Source organism: Chiloscyllium punctatum, chromosome 44 (genome assembly GCF_047496795.1).
Source record: "Chiloscyllium punctatum isolate Juve2018m chromosome 44, sChiPun1.3, whole genome shotgun sequence".
Taxonomy (NCBI): Eukaryota; Metazoa; Chordata; class Chondrichthyes; order Orectolobiformes; family Hemiscylliidae; genus Chiloscyllium; species Chiloscyllium punctatum.
The window spans coordinates 18,090,740-18,112,609 of NC_092782.1; the positions used below are offsets into that span (position 1 = coordinate 18,090,740).

The following is a 21,870-nucleotide window of genomic DNA, read 5'->3' on the forward strand; positions in this document are numbered from 1 at the left end:
TGGACTAGGCCAGACCACTCAAAACATTAAGTAGGCAGCTCCAACCACAACTTGGCAATTTGTTTCAGTAAGTGTACAGTGAAAATTATCCGCAGTAAGTTAGCTAAGTTGACTACCAGATTTTAAAACAGAAAATATTATTCACAAAATTGCACAATGAAACACAAAGAAGAAAATAGAGAACTCATACAGAACTCAGTCTATCCAAACGAACTTCATTATGCTGTTCCAAATATATACAACAGTCCCAATAAGCAAGCCCCTTAAAACCCAGTAAAAGTGAAACAAAGGCTTACAGATCGAAGTTACAAGGGCAGAAGGAGAGACAGATTAGCAGCCTGTTTCCAAACAGCTCCACAGCTGAACCTGACTAGTTCTGGAGTGAACTGCTCAGCTAGAGAGCTGGCCATGCCCTCTTGACTTATACAGGTTACTGCTAAAAACATTAAAGCTTTGGCCTAAAGACTCATTTGTTTACATATAAACAAAAAAGGCCTTACATCTCTGTACCAAACCCAGCAGTTTTGGAGCCCAGAGTCTTTAAGACCCCTCTGAAAAAATATTAAAGGACAGAAGAAAAGGAACAACTTTTCAAAAAAAAGGACCAGCTTTATGACAGTTCTATCTACAAAGCCCTGGGCCCAACGTATTAATATGTGTAGCTTCCAGTACACACAAGTTCAACGAGCTGTGAGCCCAACAAACAATCCTAAACTGGTTAATAATTCTTCACATACTGAGTAAATGCTGTGTAAGTGCTGAATCACAGGAATATAGGGAACACAAGTAGGCAATTCAGCTTAGACCTGCCTTGCCTTTCAATATGATCACAGCTGATTGAATACTTCAATGTCTTACTCAGACTGTCCCCATAACCCTGAAGGTCATTGGCAATCAGAAATCCATCAATTTAAACATACTTAAAGACAGTTTTGACAGAGGCCCAGAATTCCAAAGGTTCACAGCCTTTAGTAAAGAAAAAATCCTCGTCTTGGACCAAACTTAAGCCCCCGGTTCTAGAATCCCCCACCAGGGGAAACATTATCTCCATCTATTCTGCCTGCCCTTTAGCTATTTTGCAAGTTTGAATAAGATCACCTCTCACTTTTTAAGCCTTGAGAGAATACAGGTGCAACTTACCTAATTTCTCTTCATAGGTCAGTCCTAACCATCCCAGGATCAAGTCTCATTTACTTTTGTGGCACTCCATCCTGTCAACAGCAATATTGTCTTTCCTGAGATGTGGAGGTCAAAACTACACAGTACACAGGTGTGGTCTAACTAAGCTCTGATACAATTGGAACAAGACTCCACTATTCCTGAACCCCATTCCTCTTGCAGTAAAGGCTAACATGCCAATAGCCTTCTTAATAGTTTGCTGCATTGACATTTGTATTTAGTGACTGATCAACAAGGGCACCTAAGTCTCTCTGCACATCTACACTTTCCAATCTCTAACTATCTAAGGAATACTCTGTACATTTGTTGGTCCTATCAAAGTGGACAATTTAACTTTGCCACATTACATTCCATCTGCCATGTTCCTGCCCATTCATTAAAACCTGTCCAAATCTTGAAGCCATTTCATACTTCTCAATACACATTCTCACATAGCTTTGTATCCTCTGCAAATTTGAAAATATTACAACTGGTTTCTACCTCCAATTCATTGACACACTGACAGCTGTACTCATCCTTGTAGTACCACATTAGTCATTGTCTGCCAACATGAGAACAATCCTTCCTTTGGCTGACCATGTCATGCCAGCACATTACCTCCTATCCCACATGCTTGAATATTTTTCAACATGAGGGACTTTATCAAAAGCCTTCCAAAAATCCAGGTATACTCCAACCATTGGCTCTCCTTTATAAATTTTGTTTGACAAACCTTAAGGTTTTACCAACATTATTACCCATTCACAAATCCAGGTTATACCCAATTAGAACATTACCAGGTACATGTCTATTCATAACACCCTTTACAATAGATTCTAGCATTTTCCCTACTAATGTAAATCAACCAGGTTTGTACTTCCCAGTTTTCTCACTCCCTTAAATATTAGTATGACATTTGCTTGCTTCCAATAAGTAGCCATCATTCCAGAATCTATAGGAGTTTGGAACGTAATCACCAATGCATCAACTAGCTCTGTGGCAAATATTCAAACACAGATGATCAGGTCCTGGGGATTTAACAACTTTCAGCTACATTAATTGCCCCAGTACAGTCATCTTACAAATACTCATTTCCTTTAACTCCTCATTCATCCTAATCACTTGGATCTCTGATTTAAGGAGATTTCTTGCATCTTTTTCATTGAAAAAGAGACAGTAATCATTATCTTCAGCAGTTAACTGGGATACAACAAGATCCTCATCACAGGCACAACAGCTGACAGCTTGAAAGACCTCTGCTTTTTTCTCTTCTGTGGGTCCAACCAGAACCCCTTATTTGCCTGGCAAAACTGATCCCCACCCTCAGTCTTTCATTTGATTCCTCTCACTTCCTACAAACCAAAGGGATAACTATGGGCACACAAATGGGCCTGAGCTATGCCTGCCGCTTTGTAGGTTTCGTGGAACAGTCCCTCTTCCAAAACTACAACAGCACCTTCCCTCACCTCTTCCTCCACTATATCTATGACTACACTGACGCTGCCTCATGTTCCAGTGAGGAGCTCAGGCAGATCATTAACTTAGCCAACATCTTCCACACTGCTCTCAAATTCACCTTGACCATTTCTGGCAACTTCCTCCCCTTCCACAGGGCACTCAGTCTCCATTTCCTGAAACTGATTCAGCACTGATATCCACTTCAAACCCACTGACTCCCACAACTACACCTCCACTCAGCTAACCTCCTGAAAAACACTATCCCATATTCCCAATTCCTCCACCTCTGCCGCATCTGCTCCTAAGATGAGGCGCTCCACTCCAGGATATCCCAGGTATCTTCCTACTTTAGGAACTGTAATTTCCATTCCTCAGTAATCAAGACTGCCCTCAATCACATCACCTCCATTTGATGCACTTCTGACCTCAAACCTCCTGTCCCTGCTCCCTTCACCCCTACCCCAACCCCGCCCCCTCCCACAAAAAGGACAGAATCCCTCGTCCTCCCATATCACCCCACCAACCTCCAAATCCAGCGCATCATCCTCCGACATTTTCGCCACCTACAATCAGACCCTACCATCAAAAAAAGATTTCCGCCCCCACCTCGTCCACTTTCTGCAGGGACCACTCATTCCACAACTCTCTTGTCAACTCTACGCTCTGCAACACAACAGGTACCTTTCAATGCAACTGCAAGAGGTACAACATTTGCCCCACACCCACACACCTCCATCCAAGGCCCTAAACAACCCTTCCAGATCCTACAGAGAGTCATCTCCACATAATCCAATCTCATCTATTGCTCCAGACATGAACACCAAACACCGGCGCTGAGACCAGTTGGTGTAGCACTCTGCACGCATTAACCACCCCGACCTTTGGTTGCCATCCACTTCAATTCCAACATGTCCATCTTTCCCTTCCTCCAATGGCAGAGTGAGGCCAAATGGAAACCGGAGGAACACCACTTTATATTTCACCTAGGAAGCTTACTGACCAATGGCCTCGACGTAGACCACCAGCTTCAAAATCCCTTCTTCCCAGCCCTATCCTATGTCAAGCCCCATCCCTCCTCCTCACCTCCCTGTCCTATCCATCATGCTACTACCTATCAGCACTACCCTTCCCAATGACCAATCACAATAACTCCCTACTTGCATCTACCCATCACCATCACACTTATTCTCCCTAGTCCCACTCCCCCTCTCTATATACTTCTGGATTCCCTCCCTCTACCCAATCCTAATGAAGGGTTTGGCCCAAAATGTTGACTCCCCTGCTCCTTGGATGCGGTCTAACCTGCTATGCACTTCTAGCTTCGCATCTGTTGACTCCAAGTTCCCACATCTGCAGCCCTTACCATCTCAGTCACAAACATCCATGCAGACAATAACTTGAGGAGAGTCACTATAGACTGGGCTTGCTATTAGGGTCAGCAGCTGGAAATTCCCTAAAGAAACAAAAGCACTTTTAAAAATTCAATAGCTTTTCTTATCTCAAATAACTAATCTCAATGGTTGCCTCAGTCCATTGGATCTTTATTGGCTGCTGCTGTCTTCTTGATCACTTACAGACAGCATTTCTTGATGAACATGGCTTACTTATAAAGGGAAAATCTTCTATGGGTTTTATATAAAGCTGAAGTCAAGTCAATCTTGCATCAGAAAGCAGAACCAAAACATTTACTGAAGTAAAATACCTAGACTTGAAAACTCTAAGTATTGAGTTTTGTTGTATTGATAAATACTCCTTAGCATTCAGACTGATTATGGAGGTCTGAGTCAGCCACTTCATACTACAGCCCACATCAAGATAGATATGGAACACAAATAAAAGATTGCCTTTTTGAGCCTATTCAATAACAGCATAGATGATCTAGTTGTGGCCTTAAATCCACTTCCCTGTCAGTTTGCCATAAGCCTAGACTCCTTTGTCCATCAAAAATCTAATGCAGGCGTGAATATATTCAATGACCCAATGCTAATGCTCTCTGTGGAAGAGAATTCAAAAAGAGTCAACACTCAAGAAATTCCTCTTCATCCCTAATTTAAATGAGTCCCATGTTGAAAACGTGCCCTAGGTTCTAAATTTCCCCATGGGGAGAAATATCCTTTCAGCATCTAATCTGCCAAATTCACTCAGATCTTGCATCAATAAGATCACCTCTCATTCTTCTGAACAAGAAAGTGGAGACAGAAATTAGTATTGCTGGAAAAAAAAAGGCAGTTTGACAAAACTTTTAGTCTTGCAGTCATTAGGGCATGAGAATACCAATTTCAAGAGGGGAAAATCCATAATTACAGCAAATGAATATGAACCAGCAGTCACTAAGCTATAGTAGATGACAGCCATTCACTGGTTCAATTTACTTGGTCAAAACATTTACTAATCAACCTGCCTTGTTTAAAACTTAAAGGCTTGCAGTTAACTGTCAATAATCAATAACTGGCACATCATCTATAGCAACTCCTTAATCAGCACACACGTCGCATGCTATACGTTTGTAATCTTGCAAATTGCCCTGATGAGTGTAAGACAAAGCTTTTTCAACAATATTAATTTAAAAAATGAAATTAGTGTCGAGCATGCAGTGAGCAGAATCGACCACAACATTCTACATACCTTTGCTCTTTTACTGCTGTTTGTGATGCCATTTACTGGTAATTTCCTGAAGTAGTTATGATCACAGTTGCGTGTGTGTTTTGGCTTCTCAATAGCTAATGATGCCAGGTGAAAATGCACTGGCTGTAGATACAAAATCCTATCCTCACTCAGAGCAAGGTCCACCTACAGGCACAGAATTGCTGGCTCCAAATTTAGGGCTTTTGAATTTTCAGCTTAAAGAGCGAAGCTACATTATTGAACTTCATTTTGAAAGAAGGATTGTGTTAAAACATATTACAAAGTAATCTACTTTCCTAAAATATCCCAGATACAAGAACACACTTTGAGCTGACCAAGCTCATCCATGGCTTTTGGATTAATTTCAGATGTATAATATGATGGATCACAACATTAAATAGTTCACAGAAAAAAGATTAATAAAAACATCTGTTATGAGATATGTCTGGCACACAGTCAGCCCTTATTGAGCTGGCTCTACGGAAGTAACCAGGGAAAATGGGCAGATAATAAGCATATCCAAACACTTATAAAAGCTAAGAGCCTCTGGTGACTGACTGTGCGGAGTTTGAACATTCTCCCAATGTCTGCACGAGTTTCCTCCGGGTGCTCCAGTTTATTCCCACAGATCCCTCTAGGTGAATTGGTCATGCTAAATTGCCCATATAGTGTTAGGTGCATCATCAGAGGGAAATGGGTCTGGGTGGTTTACCCTTCAGAGGGTCGGTGTGGACTGGTTGGGCCGAAGGGCCGGTTTACACACTGTAGGGAATCTAATCTAGGGCAGTACGGTGGCCCAGTGGTTAGCACTGCTGCCTCACAGTACCAGGGCCCCAGGTTCGATTCCAGCCTTCGGCAACTGTGTGGCGTTTGCACATTCTCAGATTTCCTCCCACAGTCCAAAAGTGTGCAGTTCAGGTGAACTGGCCATGCTAAATTGTCCATAGTGTTAGGGAAATGGGTCTGGGTGGGTTACTCTTCGGAGGGTCAGTGTGGACTGGTTGGGCCAAAGGGCCTGTTTCCACACTGTAGGGAATCTAAGAAATTGCACCACCTCCCCTAAATCTGCTCTGAACAGTAGGACCTGACTTACAGTAGCATTAAAAAGGTAATATTGGAAGTTTACAGGTTGTTGAAGAGGGAGGAAGCCCAGACCACTGAAGAGGTGTCAGTGAAAGTACAGGTAATGAATGTATGAGAAGAATATTGAAGCAGCTTCAGAGCACAGAGGTCAACTGGTTGTCAAGGCCTAGAAAGCATGTCCAAAATATGCCTCAAGCACAGTACCCTCCAAAATTAGGCTGGGCTATGTTCAACTTCAATAGGGAACACAAAATATCCAGAATGGATTCAGAAGATTTCTCCAAAGTGGTTTGCAACTTCTAAAATCAAATTAAAAGAAAATGGTATCGTGGCACATTTAAACATCTGCTTGATGACGCCAAAGAATTTAGGAATGCTATTGAAAAATAAAGACAGAAGAGATCTTGAGTTGTATTTTCAGGTAATGACAGCCAAAATACATGTGTTCTGGTGAAATTAGTTTGGCTCTTGCACAAGATTATTACTCAAATACACAGGTGGAAAATTAGAAATAGATTAAGTTTAAGATGAGCTTGCTTGTCCAGACAAGTGCATGATGGAATGCATTATATGTTGTGGTACTAACCTACCCACGCTTCTTTAGTTTGTCATCTGGTTGCATGTCAATGCATAAAAGATGACTGAGCAAGCTCACAAACAAGACTAGCATCATGTCAGAGTCAGGAATTGCCACTTTGAAATGTTAGTATAGTAACAGTCCCTCAACAATATAGAAAATACTATTACTTCAGGACTCACTTGCGAAGAGAGTGACATATCTGTCTCTGTATGTAAACAGCCTCAAATGAACTAGACAGGCTCCAGTGACAAGGATTTAAACAACGAAAGAAAAAAAAATCAATGTTTCATGGCAACCATTTCAGGATGGTGTCCTAATCAATAATACTGAATATTACCCCTTTAAATGGGTCACAATTACACCCCCAAGCTGTAACAAATGACTTCATCACAATTTAGATAGCTTTAAGGCTATATAGTTCACCTTGGTGTGACTAGTCTTATCTTAGTAGGGATCAGGAAGAAAAGGAGTAAAAACAAGAAAATTACCAGTCTCTTATTAACAGCTCACCCATAACGTTTGGTAAAAAGTGCACATGCAGAAAACAAGCCAGAGTTCCAGAGAGTTAGAAACAAGGCTTCAGCTCAGTTGGCCCATGCTGATGTTTAAGTTCTAAATGAGCCTTCACTACCAGCTTCTTCTAATCAAAGATATTTCACTGTGTTGTTAGGGAACAAAGTACACATTTTGTGTTGTGAATATTCTCCAACTCTTAGTGGGGAAAAGTCCCAATGTTCTATCTTCTGAAATGAGTCACTATTTCCTAGATTTGAACCTTACTGTCTGAATAGATTGCAGAAGTAGCAAGGGATATCCTTTGTAAAATGGTTTTGACATTAGGATTTGCCAAGTAATAAAATTTGGATTTACAGTGGAGATTTTCACGACCTTAAGATGTCCTTTGAAGTCCACAAGCTTTTAACTATATTCACAATAGTATAGGGCAAGATAGCTTCTTAGTTAGTAAGAATGCTCCTCAAACCTGCCCAGAAGCCCCCATACAGGTTCAACATAAGTTGATTCCCCCGCATTACTGCAAATAAGAAACATACAAGACATTTAAAAGATCTGCACACTTCAATGTCTGGGCCACACATTGGGAACAGAGAATGTTGGGAACAACTGTGATTTTAATTAGTACAAGGTGGAGCACAAACTATAATGCTCTGAATGACTTGCTGTCCATTCACACTTGATAAGAACTACAAAGATCTGTCTCAGGATGCCAGAGCGATGCAGCATTTATTTATTGCTATACAGAAAATAAAGATTTGCCTGAATCTTGTCTAAACCTATTCAGAGGAATCAGCAACAAGAATGAACTTATGATACAAGTGCCTTTAACAGTACCAGGACCAAGAACAACCTGGTAAATATATCAGGACTCTAAGTGTCTCTTCTCTTTTCTCAGATAGGTGAGTATTTATTCAAATGTTAGGTTTGCACTTAAACAGCACATTTTAAGAACAGTATTTCAAGGTACTTCAGACACACTGGGCAAGGCTGATACTCTAACAAGAGGTGAGACTGTTTTAAACAAGCATGAAAATCACAAATGTTACTTGTCAGACCAACAGTCAGAGTAAGTTATGAAGACAGAAAAATAATGGATATGTGGCACTTAATGTAGGATAGAGTAGACACACAAGCTTTGAATGGTCTAAGCTGACAGATATAGAATGGGAGGCGAGTCAATAAAATACTGAAGTTAATCAAGTCTAAAGGTGACAATGGTATGTACAAAGGTTCCTGCAGACAATGAACTGAGACAGGGGCAGATTAAGTGATGAAAGTAGGTGCTTCAAAAAGGTATCATGTAGAATCAGAAACTCATCTTAGAAAAGGCTTTCAAAAGGTTCCTTTCAACCCCAAGGTGACTGTGGAAGGAAATACAATTTTGTGTACATATTTTGAGATGAGCTAAAGACAATGACCTTGATTTAGCTGGAGGAAATAGCTCAATCACGATCGGATATCAAGTTCGCAGTCTGACAGAAATTATTGAAGATGGGGTGAAAAGCAAGAGCTACATATGGAGGTCACCCTTATGGCAAGGATGTCATGTTGAAGAGGTGGTGGTTAGGGTTGGGTCAAGGAGCAGTGGAATGATGACTGTGGGTTCAAGAAGTTTTGGGATAGCTGTGGAGAAAACAGGAACAAATTACAATACCAGAGACAGGAAGGGAAGCTGAGCGCCTAGGAGTTTAAAGGGAATGGATGGGATGAACAGCAGATGAGTTAACTCAATCACGGGAGTGCAAACAAGAATAATGGATGCTCATGGCCAGGCAGGAGGGAAACTGGGAAGGCAGAACATTCTCAATTTGTTGGCCTTTACAGTAAGGCTTTACAGAAGTAAAGATGCCTTACTGCTATTGTAGAGTCATAACGAGACTGCACCTCAGGTATTACATACAGTTTTGATTTCCTTCCCCAAGGAAGCATACACTTGCATAGAGAAAGTGAAACAATAGTAAACCAGACTAATTTCTGGGATGTAGATCATCAGGTCCTGGTAATTTGTCAGCCACTGACTCCATTGATTTTCCCAGCACCATTTCCTTACTAATACTCATTTCCTTCAATTCCACCCGCCCATTACAGCCTTGGTGCTCCAACATTTCTGGAAGGTTATTTCTGGTTTCTTTTGTGAAGACGGAATCAAACTATGTATTCATTTCTTTGGCCCCAATTATAATTTGTCTGGCTTCTGATAGTCTTTACAAATATCATCTCTTCACATATTTATTGAAACTGACTGGAAACACTCAGTTCCGTTCAATTTCACACTAGTATTCTCCCCTGTTGATCAAACATTTGTCCTCTTTTGCTCAATTCTAAAATACTCCCAAATCCACAGACTTCCTGACTTTTCTGGCAATTTTATTTATCTTCATTTCTGATCTAACACTATCTAATTTTTTTTGTAAGCATGTTCAGAGCAAACTTTTTAGATTAAAGACTAAGGGTTAAAAAAAGCAGAAATATGGCATTGAGATGGAGGATCAGACGTGACCACATCGAATGACAAAGCTAAACAGCCTACTCCTGTCCCTGGTTTCTGTGTTTCTACCACCTACTTAAGAAAAAAAAACTTCAAACGAAAGCAAAAATTCATACAGCATATGACAAGGTCCTGACTGGCCAGACAATGGTTGGCATGGAAATGCAGCTGGAATTCTTTTAGTTCCTTTGTGGCTATCATTGGTTGGATCAAAATTCGATCCCAGCTGCTGCAGTCTTTGGGTGAAATGACAAAAAGCTGTTCGGAAAGAAGTTCCAGGGTTTTGACACAGCGACAATAAAGGAACAATGACAAGTCAACTTAATGAACACAAGATGTAGGAGAAACTCAGCAAGTCTGACACAAACTCAGCTTTGTGAAGAGAAACAGTGTGGAGTCCAACTCTTTCAGCCTATTGCCTGCAAAGAACAGGGCCTGGTATGTGAATGAATGTAGCTTCTAGCATTAAAAATGAAACCACACTTGAGTTTAACTTTGAAATTCAAGTGCTTAAAGGCAGTTAAGTTGGTATATTTCCAACCTTACAAGTTCATGACTTTCAAAATTCACTGGAAACATGGATGTTTGAGGAACCTCGCCCACCCTCTTAACTCCATCACCATCTTAATTCCTAAAGATAATGCCAGCTAGACAAAAGAAAAGCTTTATTGTTCCAGAAGACAAATTGTAGAATAATAGGAAAGTGAACGCTGATTTAGAAAACCCACTAAAACCAGAAAACCCTAGATCTCTGCAATTCCTTTGTGGGTCTGAGAACCTAGGAAACAGAAAACTATGCAGATAAAACAGAGAATGAGTGTACAAGGGCAGAAGTAGTTAGTTGATTTACACTAAAAGTCAGTTAAGGAGAGAGACAGGACAGAGTCATAGAGTCAGAGATGTACAGCATGGAAACAGACCATTTGGTCCAACCCGTCCATGCCAAACAGACATCCCAATCCGATCTAGTCCCACCTGCCAGCACCCGGCCCATAACCCTCCAAACACCTCCTATTCATACACCCATCCAAATGCCTCTTAAATGTTGCAATTGTACCAGTCTCCACCACATCTTCTGGCAGCTCATTCCATACACGTACCACCCTCTGCATGAAAAAGTTGCCGCTTAGGTCTCTTTTATATCTTTCCCCTCTCACCCAAAACCTATGCCCTCTAGTTCTGGACTCCCCGACCCCAGAGAAAAGACTTTGCCTATTTACCCTATCCATGCCCCTCAATTTTGTAAACCTCTATATGGTCACCCCTCAGCCTCCGACGGTCCAGGGAAAACAGCCCCAGCCAGTTCAGCCTCTCCCTGTAGCTCAGATCCTCCAACCTTGACAACACCCTTGTAAATCTTTTCTGAATCCTTTCAAGATTCACAATATCTTTCCAATAGGAAGGAGACCAAAAGTACAAGCAATATTTCAACAGTGGCCTAACCAAATGTCCTGTACAGCCACAACATGACCTCCCAGCTCCTGCACTCAATACTCTGACCAATAAAGGAAAGCATACCAAACGCCTTCTTCACTATCCTATCTCCCTGCGACTCCACTTTCAAGGAGCTATGAACCTGCACTCCAAGGTCTCTTTGTTCAGCAACACTCCCTAGGATCTTACCATTAAGTGTTTAAGTCCTGCTAAGATTTGCTTTCCCAAAATGCAGCACCTCGCATTTATCTGAATTAAACTCCATCTGCCACTTCTCTGCCCATTGGCCCATCTGGTCCAGATCCTGTTGTAATCTGAGGTAACCCTCTTCGCTGTCCACTACACCTCCAACTTTGGAGTCATCTGCAAACTTACTATCTGTACCTCTTATGCTCACATCCAAATCATCTATATAAATGACGATAAGTAGAGGGCCCAGCAACGATCCTTTTGGCACTCCACTGGTCACTGGCCTCCAGTCTGAAAAACAACCCTCCACCACCTCCCTCTTCTACCTTTGAGCCAGTTCTGTATCCAAATGGCTAGTTCTCCCTGTATTCCATGAGATCTAACCTTGCTAAACGCCTTACTGAAGTCCATACAGATCACATCTACTACTCTGCCCTCAATCTTCTTTGAGAATTCTTCAAAAAACTCAATCAAGCTTGTGAGACATAATTTCCCATGATGAATAACAAAATTAAACAGAAAGTGAAGTGTAACAATCTGGCAAGCACAGATTTGACCCTTTGTGGTTATTCTTAGCATTTTACAGAATTACTATCATACTAATAAAGCTATTGAAGTAAGTATTAAAGACATTGTCTAGATTCCTGTAATCATCCCAGGAGAAAAGAGATTTCTACAATCTTCTAAATTAAATCAGTCTAGGTTTCAAGGTATGGCCACATTGCAGATAATATTTGATATATCTTTCACAACTCCAAGTGTGAACCCATCCAAGCAGGTGTTCACACTGTCATTGCACAGACCATCCCTTAGTGAATACACAAATGAAACTGTTACTAGAATAATGTAAACCACCCGCTCATCTTTCTCCACCTTCTTGAAGTTTGATAACAATTGACCACATTATGTTCTATTATCAAGCTGTTAGTACTGCCTTGCCTGCTTCCTTTACTCTACATCAATGCATCTCCTATAAAGGCTTCTCTCTACTCCATGACCTTTAGACGCCCCAAAGAAAATATCCTTAAGCATTCCTAAGCTTCACTTACAACGGGTCATTTGTACACTGAAAATTCAGCTCTAACTCAGCATCAAGAGAGTTGGTGCTATCAGATGAAGAGATTTTTTTTCCTCCCACCAATTAAACAGGAGAAAGGATAAAGCTATTATCTTTACTGTCCATCACAAACTCTGGTAAGGTTTTCTGAAATAATCATGGGGCAGGGGGAATGATATCAGCGTTTTTGAAAGGACTTTACAAATGAAAGAGAGTCAGTAAAAAGGAGATCGTGCTTGGTTAGTTAGATTGAATTTTTCAATGAAGTAACACCTTAGACTGAAGGGACATAAACTGAACTTCAGTTCTGAAGGAGGGTTACTGGACCCAAAACATTAACACTTGCTTTCTCTCCACAGGTGCTGCCAGACCTGCTGGGTTTTTCCAGCAATTATTGTTCTTATTACTGATTTCCTGCATCTGCAGTTCTTTTAATTTTTTGTTTAGTTTGAACAGGAATTTGCAATGGATGATGTCTATATGGAAGTTAAGAAAGCATTTGGCCAAGTGTCATGTAACACACTGATTAACAAAACTGATGCTGAGGAAGGAGGAGGGTCAGCATCCTATTAGAACAAATAAAATTGCTTAAGACCAGGAAACAACAAGTCATGATCGCAGATCATTAACCCATGCACCAGTCTGGAAAGTGCTAAGATCACTTTATATTTGAAATTTTACTCAATTCCAATGTCACAGTTAATGCTAAACTTGGAGGTATGATAAAGAGAATGGCACCAGTCAACTATAGCAGGGCATGAATGGGTGAGCAGCATGAGCAGCTCAAATGACAGATGAAGTTTAACTCCGAAATGGGAATGATACAATGTGGCAGGACAGATAGATATGTACAAGACATTAACAGTGCTGCTGTCAAGAGTATGCAGAACCTGGGAATTCATGCAGACACATTTTATCGGGGAAATCTTGAGAGCAAATAGGGTCATACAGCCACAAGACAGAATCAAGTATACAGCAAAAAACCCGAAGCTATTCAGCCAATCACACTTGGGGCATGGAAGCAGGAATAGGTCGTTTGATCTCTTAACTCCAATATGTGCCTGTCCTTCCATAATCCTAGATTCCTCTATCAATCAAAAATCTACCTAACCCTACCATGCATAAAAATTCAGTGACATTACTTCCAGGGAAAAAAATTCCTCAAACCAACAAATCTCATCATCTCAATCTTAAAAAGGAAGATCTCTTATTCTTAAACTGTTGTGCCTTTCTGGTCTCCTTGACAGAATCCCTACAGCATGGAAATAGACCATTTGGTCCAACATGAGGAAACATCCTATCAAGCCCCCTCACGATATCCTAAGTTTGATTAGGAGCACAGCACTGGGGAGCAGGATTAGGCCATCCAAGCTACACCACTACCTGTGCTAGCATTCAGAGAGCTACCCATTTAAGTACTTTGTTCTATCCCTCCCATAATTCCCCTTTTCTGACATTTAATTGCATTTCAAAGGCTACATATTGCAATAGCCTGAACTGAAATATTTAGTATGGAGAGTCTTTGTCCTCAAAGAAAAGACAAATTCTTCAGAGTTCAAGGAAACAAATCCTACCTGTGGATAGTGATAAGGAGCACAACCCTGATTAAGCTCCCTCATTTATTTCAAATTAAACAGAGCCAAGTTTCTGAGCCAGCTAAGTTCAGCAGGGACTGGAGAATTTTCCAGGGATGATAACTCCTGACAGTGAACAGCTCATCTTTCACTGCCTTGGGACTATAGTTTTATTTTAAAGACTCATCCTTGACTCAATATGCCCAACATTAATAATGGCAAGTGGTGATCAGAGGTTATACACGCTCAGCAAAATCTCAGGGCTATTTTCTTGTGCAGCCTCAAGTTATTGAATTAGGAGAGTAAAGAGAGGAGCAAAGTGAATCAAAGTGTTGCCATTGTTGCAGAACTGAAATGCAAGATTTTAATTACGACTTCTGAAATTAATTTCATACTGCATTCTCATTTGTCAATAAACAGAAAATGCCACTATAAAGCCTTGCTCAGTAATACAGCCATTACCTGACTGAGTAGTTGTCCATGGAAAATGGTGTTAACCACAGTCAGAACTTTCCTGATTATCTGTTGCTGCGATATGGGGATCGGGGCTGTGCACATTGTTTTTGCAGCTTCCAACTCCTGCTGGACTTTATCCAATAGCTCACACAGGAATTCTTGAGCATCCTGTTGGGCATATCCACGGAATGTTGGGATCAGTCGCCATACACAGTGAAGCATAGCAAAGGGAGATACCAAAGCCCACTTGCCAGACCACATGACCAGAAAAAGGGTGTGGAGTTCATGACACAGAGAGATGTGCTTTGAGCTTGGCTCCTTCAACTGAATTAGCTCCCTATTTCTGCTACTTGATGCTCCCCCACTCAATCCTTCAGAAAGACTGGATCGTCTCAAGATCTTCTCATCTATCAAAGATGTGCTTGAATTAATATCACTAACCAAATATTGCTGGTTTGAGGGCCTTGTTTTCCCATTTGCTGTACTAGCCAGCAGCTCCTGAGTTTGACTCAAATCAAAATGCAAGAAACACTCGCAAAATATTTGCAGATGACTTAGCACTTGCAGAATGGAGTTCATATAGCAGGTATTTCCCAAGTTTCTCAGTCCTGTCACACCAGGTGTGACTGTGGGTCTCCGTTTAATAGGAGAATCACCAATTTTTTTCAATCTAACTGCACTTGACGTAAGGGCAGTTGTTACAGCTGGATATTTTGCTGGTGATTGTAGAGGTGCCAGATCACTAACTTGAGAGAGTTCGTTTAAACGGGAACTTTTGCGTGGTGGTGCACTTAGCAACTCAGCATGTAGCCGCTGCTTTAGCTCTTGTCGCCTTTTTCTGGCTTCTTCCCTTTTCAGTTCAGCCTCTTCTTTTAGCCGTTCTTCTTCGAGCCTCAGTTTTCCACTGCTTGTCAGAGCAAACCAAGACTGGAACACCTTAGACAAAAGCAGTTTACGGCGATGCCAAAGTGCAGTGAACATCCTATCCTCATTTCGCAACTGTGCCTGTGCACAACCCCGAGAAAGATAAGTGTCATCACTTCCTGCCATTGACCGTAAAGTCCTACCACTTCGAGTTGTACAGTCATAGTTCTGGCTCTTGATCGCACTTAATGTGCTCCTCAACAATTTGAGATCACCTGTCGCATTATCATTCAGCACATAGTCATCACAAACATAACAAAATACATAAAATTCATTTACTTCCAAGGCTACAGGGTGTTTGCTTTCCTGAAAATGTTTTAGTGCATGCTCTTCGTTATAGCGTCCACAGGCAACATGTGAACAGCTGAGACATGCCCACATCGACTCTGTAGTATTGCAGTCCACACAATGCCATTTTTGGGGGTTTAAGATCGAATGATCCTGGGCAAGCCGAAGCCGCCCTACGTGCTTGCATTTATCCATTGATTTCAAGTGATATCATTCTCGAAGATACATGACAAATATCCAATTTGTTAACCTGCAAGATATACAAAAGAGAGGATAATGAGGATTAAGTTCAACTTCCACAAGCAGGAAATGTGTGGCACAATTTGTTAGCATTACATTACCAAAATGCTAAGGTAAAAGTACAATTGTCCCACGTGGAAATATGATCATCCTCAACTCTGGTTCAATAAGGGGTGCAGGATGGCATGTCAGGAATAGCACTAGGCTTAGCTAAAAATAAGGTATCCGTCTAACAAAGCCACAATTCAGAACCATTTGTACACCTCCTAACAGAGTGCTTTAGGGAACATCTCTGGGACACCCGCACCCCCAATCAACCACACTGCCCTGTGGCCCAACATTTCAACTCCCCCTCCCACTCTGCCGAGGACATGGAGGTTCTGGGCCTCCTTCATCGCTGCCCCCTCACCACCAGAGGAAGAACACCTCATCTACTGCCTCGGAATACTTCAACCTCAGGGCATCAATGTGGACTTCAACAGTTTCCTCATTTCCCCTTCCCCTACCTCACCCCAGTTCCAAACTTCCAGATGAGCACTGTCCCCATGACTTGTTCTACCTGCCTATCTCCTTTTCCACCTATCCACTCCACCCCACCCCCGCCCCCGACCTATTACCTTCATCCCCTCCCCCACGCACCTATTGTACTCCATGCTACTTTCTCCCCACCCCCACCTCATTTATCTCTCCACCCTTCAGGCTCTCTGCCTGTATTCCTGATGAAGGGCTTTTGCCCGAAACATCGATTTTACTGTTCCTCAGATGCTGCCTGAACTGCTGTGCTTTTCCAGCACCACTCTAATCTAGACTCTGATTTCCACCATCTGCAGTCATTGTTTTTACCTAGAACCATTTGTACATCAAACAACAGAATTAGTACAAAGTTAAACAGTCCAGTAGCTAACAGATTAGATCAAAAGTCCTCAATCCTGTCACATCCATTTGTAAATTATGGCAATTGAACTAACTTGTGGAGTGGAGGAGGGGGGGGTGGGGGACGGTGGGGGCGGGGAGAAGAGACATATGTTACAGAACAAGTCCTAGTCAAGCCGTTCCAGTCCAGCTACATCAGAGGCATCTTCCGAATAATGTGGAAAATTGCCCAGGCATGTCCTGTCTACAAAACACAAGTCAAATTCAACCTGGCCAATTACCACCTCAACCAGCTTTGGTCCAAACATGTGAAAAACAGCTGAAACCCATAGGTGAGGAGAGTGATAACGTTGACATTGAGGCCACATTTGACTGAGCTGAAAGTGTTGCTGGAAAAGCGCAGCAGGTCAGGCAACATCTAAGGAACAGGAGAATCGACGTTTCGGGCATCAGCCCTTCTTCAGGAAAACAGATGCCCGAAACGCCGATTCTCCTGTTCCTTGGATGCTGCCTGACCTGCTGCGCTTTTCCAGCAACACATTTTCAGCTCTGATCTCCAGCATCTGCAGTCCTCACTTTCGCCACATTTGACTGAGTAGAGCATCAGGGAGTTCTAGCAAAACTGCAGTCAATGAGAATCATGCCTACAGCTACAGTACTAGGAGGTAAACATACCAGACCCAGAAAATTGTTGCAGGATAGAGTCCTAGACCCAATCACCATAAGCAGTTTCATCTCTAACCTTCCTGCCATCATAAGTCAAAAGTGGGGGATACTCAATGACTGCACAACGTTCAGCACCATTGTAAGTCTTTTGACAGAATGTGCACCTATACCTGGGCAACATCCAGGTTTGGCCTGAAAAGTGGCCAGTAACATCCAAACCACACAACTCACAGGCAATGATCATCTCCAACACGAAACAATCTAACCATCTGCCCCTGACATTCAACAGCATTTAAATATGTTATAAACGTATCTCTCTACACCAGGGCTTCCCAAAGTGACGGTTGGGATTCCAAATGCTAACATTTTTGAGAAGCTGAATTACTGAAAAGCTAAAATTTCAGGACCATAGAGTTCCAAGTTAGCAATGGCTTCCACAGAACTTTATGCCCGTCTGTCTGAGGTCCTCCCTTTCCCCCATCCACTCTATCACCAGCCAGGAATCATACAATCTTCGAGCTTCTAAACTCTCCAAGTCTATGCCTCTATCCTGGTGTCTATTTCTCCACCTTTCACTCTTGATTTCTCTCCAGCTCTCTTTCACTTTCCTCTCCTTTTGCACTGGTATTGAGCAGACCCAAGGCTTTCCGGATAAAGTTTGTTTTTTTAAATACCAGCTATGGTATATTAGAAAAAAAAATCAGCAACATATATCAGGCATTCTTATTCCAAAACTCCAGAATCCTCCAAAATCCAAAATGATTCAGTCCAGACATTCTAGATTGGATTCAAATTCAATTAGGCAACTATAGAAGTGGTAAGAAATAAATGTGTGACTGTAAACAAGTATTAGACTTAGAAAACATTAAACTGGAGTTATCAAAAAGCAATAAGAATAAAATGCAATGCTTTTTAACATGACTGCTAAAATGCAACTGTGTGAATAGACTATCAGAATCAAGTTCAGACTCAAGAACTGAAATTCACCAATGATAGCCAGTTTACTAAACACTGAATAAAAAATTAAATATGCTATATCAGAATTGAGCAACAGGCTAATCTGACAAGACTTCGGCATAAATCTTAGCTTTTAAACCCACACAAGGAACTCAGCGGGAAGTGGTTCCATAAAGGCCTGTAAACTGTACACGGATGATACTGTGGAGAGGAAACAGGAAGTGTGCACAATAAGTAGCACGCAGTTTCTAAATTACTCTTATGACTTGTGCCAGGAGGAGTGCTATGGAGCACTGAACTTACAATGGTCAAAGATTTGAGACTTGCAACATGAATGTCAAAATTCAGCTCCAATACTCATGTGACCTCCCAATGCACCCATGATAAACCAGAGGTTATCTAAACTCTGCAGTCTATATCCTAACTTACAGCAAGTTCCATTCACCCACCATCCATCTGCACCCTGACCTACACTGACTCCCAAGCCAGCAACACCATCGAAATTTGCATCCTTGTTTTCAATTGTTGAGTGCACAAACAATAAGGCAGTAATAGCACAGAACTTCAATTCTTCTAGTAATGGGCAAAAGGCACAGGTAGCACAGAATTCTTAACAGACAGGTTAAGAACAGTAGAAGGCTATTCAACCTCTTGAGCCTGTCATGCCATTCAATAAGATCATGGCTGATGCGATTATTCTGCATTCCTGACTCTCCTTTCGCTGTCTTGCTTATCAGGTATCTACTAATCTCTAATTTTAAAAGTTTCAAAGACTTTTGTTTACACCACAGTTTGAAGAAAGTTCCAAAAATTCATGAACCTCAGAAAATGATTCTCCCAAAATGGGAGGACCCTTATTTTTAAGGAGCAACTCCTAGTTCTAGACTCTCCCAGAAGAGGAAATATCTGTTCCACATCCATGTGGTCAAGACCCCTTAGGGTCTTATTTGCTTCAATCAAGTCACCTCATTCTGCTAAACATATGCATACACTCAAGAGCACAATTTTTGCCCATACACAGAAAACCCAAAGACGATGGACAGTTCCAGCTTTAGTTATAGGAACAAAGTTGGTCAGGTAGGAGTATCATCAATGGGACAGCATCTTTGTCACAGTGATCAGAATGGAGTTTGGTTTAGCGCAGCAGTGGAGGCAGAAGACAGAACAAGTCAAAGCTTTAAACAGAGAACAGGCCAATTTTAATTAGATACAATTAGGCAAAGTGGTCTGGAATCAGCTCCTTGAAGGCAAATTAGTGTTAGAGCAGCAGGATATATTCACTGAAGAGATAGATGCTGCTCAGAAATATATAGCCACGAAAGACAAAGGCAGGACTCCCAAATCTAGATCCCACCTCCACCCTAGATGTCAAAGAGAATATAACATAGGATAAGAATGTTTGCCAGACGAGAACATCTCAATACAGTTGAAAGCTTAAAATATAGAAAATATGAGAGTGAAATTAAAACATTTTTTAAAAAGTTTAAAAATCAGGAAAGCAGAAAGCTGGCATGAAATTTACTGTCAAGCAAAAATCAAGGCAAATACAAAACTCAAACACCCCCCTACGACCCACCCTCCCAGTCTGGCACTTTCCTCTGCCACCGCAGGAACTGTAAAACCTGTGCCCACACCTCCTCCCTCACCTCTATCCAAGGCCCTAAAGGAGCCTACCACATACAAAGTTTTACCTGCACATCCACCAATATCATTTATTGTATCCGTTGCTCCCGATGTGGTCTCCTCTACATTGGGCAGACTGGGCGCCTCCTATCAGCGCTTTAGGGAACATCTCCGAGACACCCGCACCAATCAACCAAACCGCCCCGTGGCCCAACATTTCAACTCCCCTTCCCACTCTGCCGAGGACATGGAGGTCCTGGGCCTCCTTCACCGCCGCTCCCTCACCACCAGACGCCTGGAGGAAGAACGCCTCATCTTCCGCCTCGGAACACTTCAACCCCAGGGCATCAATGTGGACTTCAACAGCTTCCTCATTTCCCCTTCCCCCACCTCATCCTAGTTTCAAACTTCCAGCTCAGCACTGTCTCCTTGACTTGTCCGACCTGCCTATCTCCTTTTCCACCTATCCACTCCACCCTCTCCTCCTTGACCGTCGATTTCGCTGCTTGTTGGATGCTGCCTGAACTGCTGTGCTCTTCCAGCACCGCTAATCCAGTATTTGTTTTCCAGCATCTGCAGTCATTGTTTTTACATATACAAAGAGCATGTCAGGGATTTGACTGCAGTGACAGCATCCCTACTCCCGAACCAGAAGGGCAAAGTTCAAGTCCCACCTGCCCCCTAAGGCATGTAATAACGTCCCTGAACAATCTGAAAAATATCTATAAAGACCAAAAAGATAACTAATGGAAGAACAGAAGAGATTAGAGACTATGTACCCTGTATCTGTCTTCACAAATGAAGGCAGATAACGCAGACGTCATTGTTTGAAAGTGTGAAATACTGGAACAACATAAACATTAAAAAGTTTACCATCTTTGGCTGAATTAAATGAATCCCTAGATGCTAAGAAAAGCAAGGGACACTGGGATAAGCTGACCATTGTTTTCCAACAATCTTTGATAACAGCCTGAGTGACAGAGGATGGATGAACAAGTAATATTGTTTAAAAAGGAAGGGATGAACGAAATAATTAAATGGTAGTAAGTCTAGCCTTGGTAGATAGATTATTGGAAAAATCTGAGGAACAGAATAAACCTTCATTTAGAAAGGGACAGATTAATCATGGACAGGTAGCATGGATGTGTTAAAGAAAGGTCATGATTGACTTGACTAAATTATGAGGAAAGGGCTCAAGAGAAAGAAACTCTTGCGGTGTTTAAAGTACTAGAAGATACATTTTAAAGTGTTGTAACCTACAGGGCTATGGAGCAAGAGGTGGAACGTAGGTTTGGGTTGTCTAATTCTTTTAGATTGGCTTGTGCAAGATAGGGGGAATGACGTTCTTCAATCTGAATCCCACCGTGGCCTCAGCACTCCCTATTTCGACAATCCACCCCATTTCTACAATTAATATCCTTTTTTCCCTTCTGTGCACAGCTGTTCCATGCAATATACAGTGTCTTTAAAACTGCTGACGCGCTTGCATGTTGAGTAAGTAGCCTGTGCATCTTCTGCATGACTCATCCCTGATCTTCACACAGTCACACACCCATGCTTCGAGGAAACATCATTGTCAATATCGTAGTTGCACCAATTGTGGCATCTTTTGCATGCTGGATGTACATTTCTCCACCAGTAACAGCTGCTCCTTCATCTCGCCATGCTCTGGAAATACAAG

General features: G+C 41.8%; 1 protein-coding gene across 2 annotated transcripts in view; it reads right to left on the reverse strand.

Moving 5' to 3' along the window:
* Nucleotides 1-21,870, reverse strand: part of usp44 (ubiquitin specific peptidase 44) — a 47,416-nt gene that overhangs the window by 17,778 nt on the left and 7,768 nt on the right. Inside the window, exons 1-2 of one of the 2 annotated variants that reach the window (XM_072562381.1) lie at nt 16,172-16,459; nt 14,625-16,080 (exon numbers count right to left, since the gene is read on the reverse strand). In XM_072562381.1, coding sequence (XP_072418482.1) covers nt 14,625-16,025 — 1,401 coding nt within the window. In that variant the 5' untranslated portion in view covers nt 16,026-16,080; nt 16,172-16,459. Of the gene's footprint in view, nt 1-14,624; nt 16,081-16,171; nt 16,460-21,870 lie in introns of those variants that run through there. The other variant, XM_072562380.1, reaches the window with a different exon arrangement.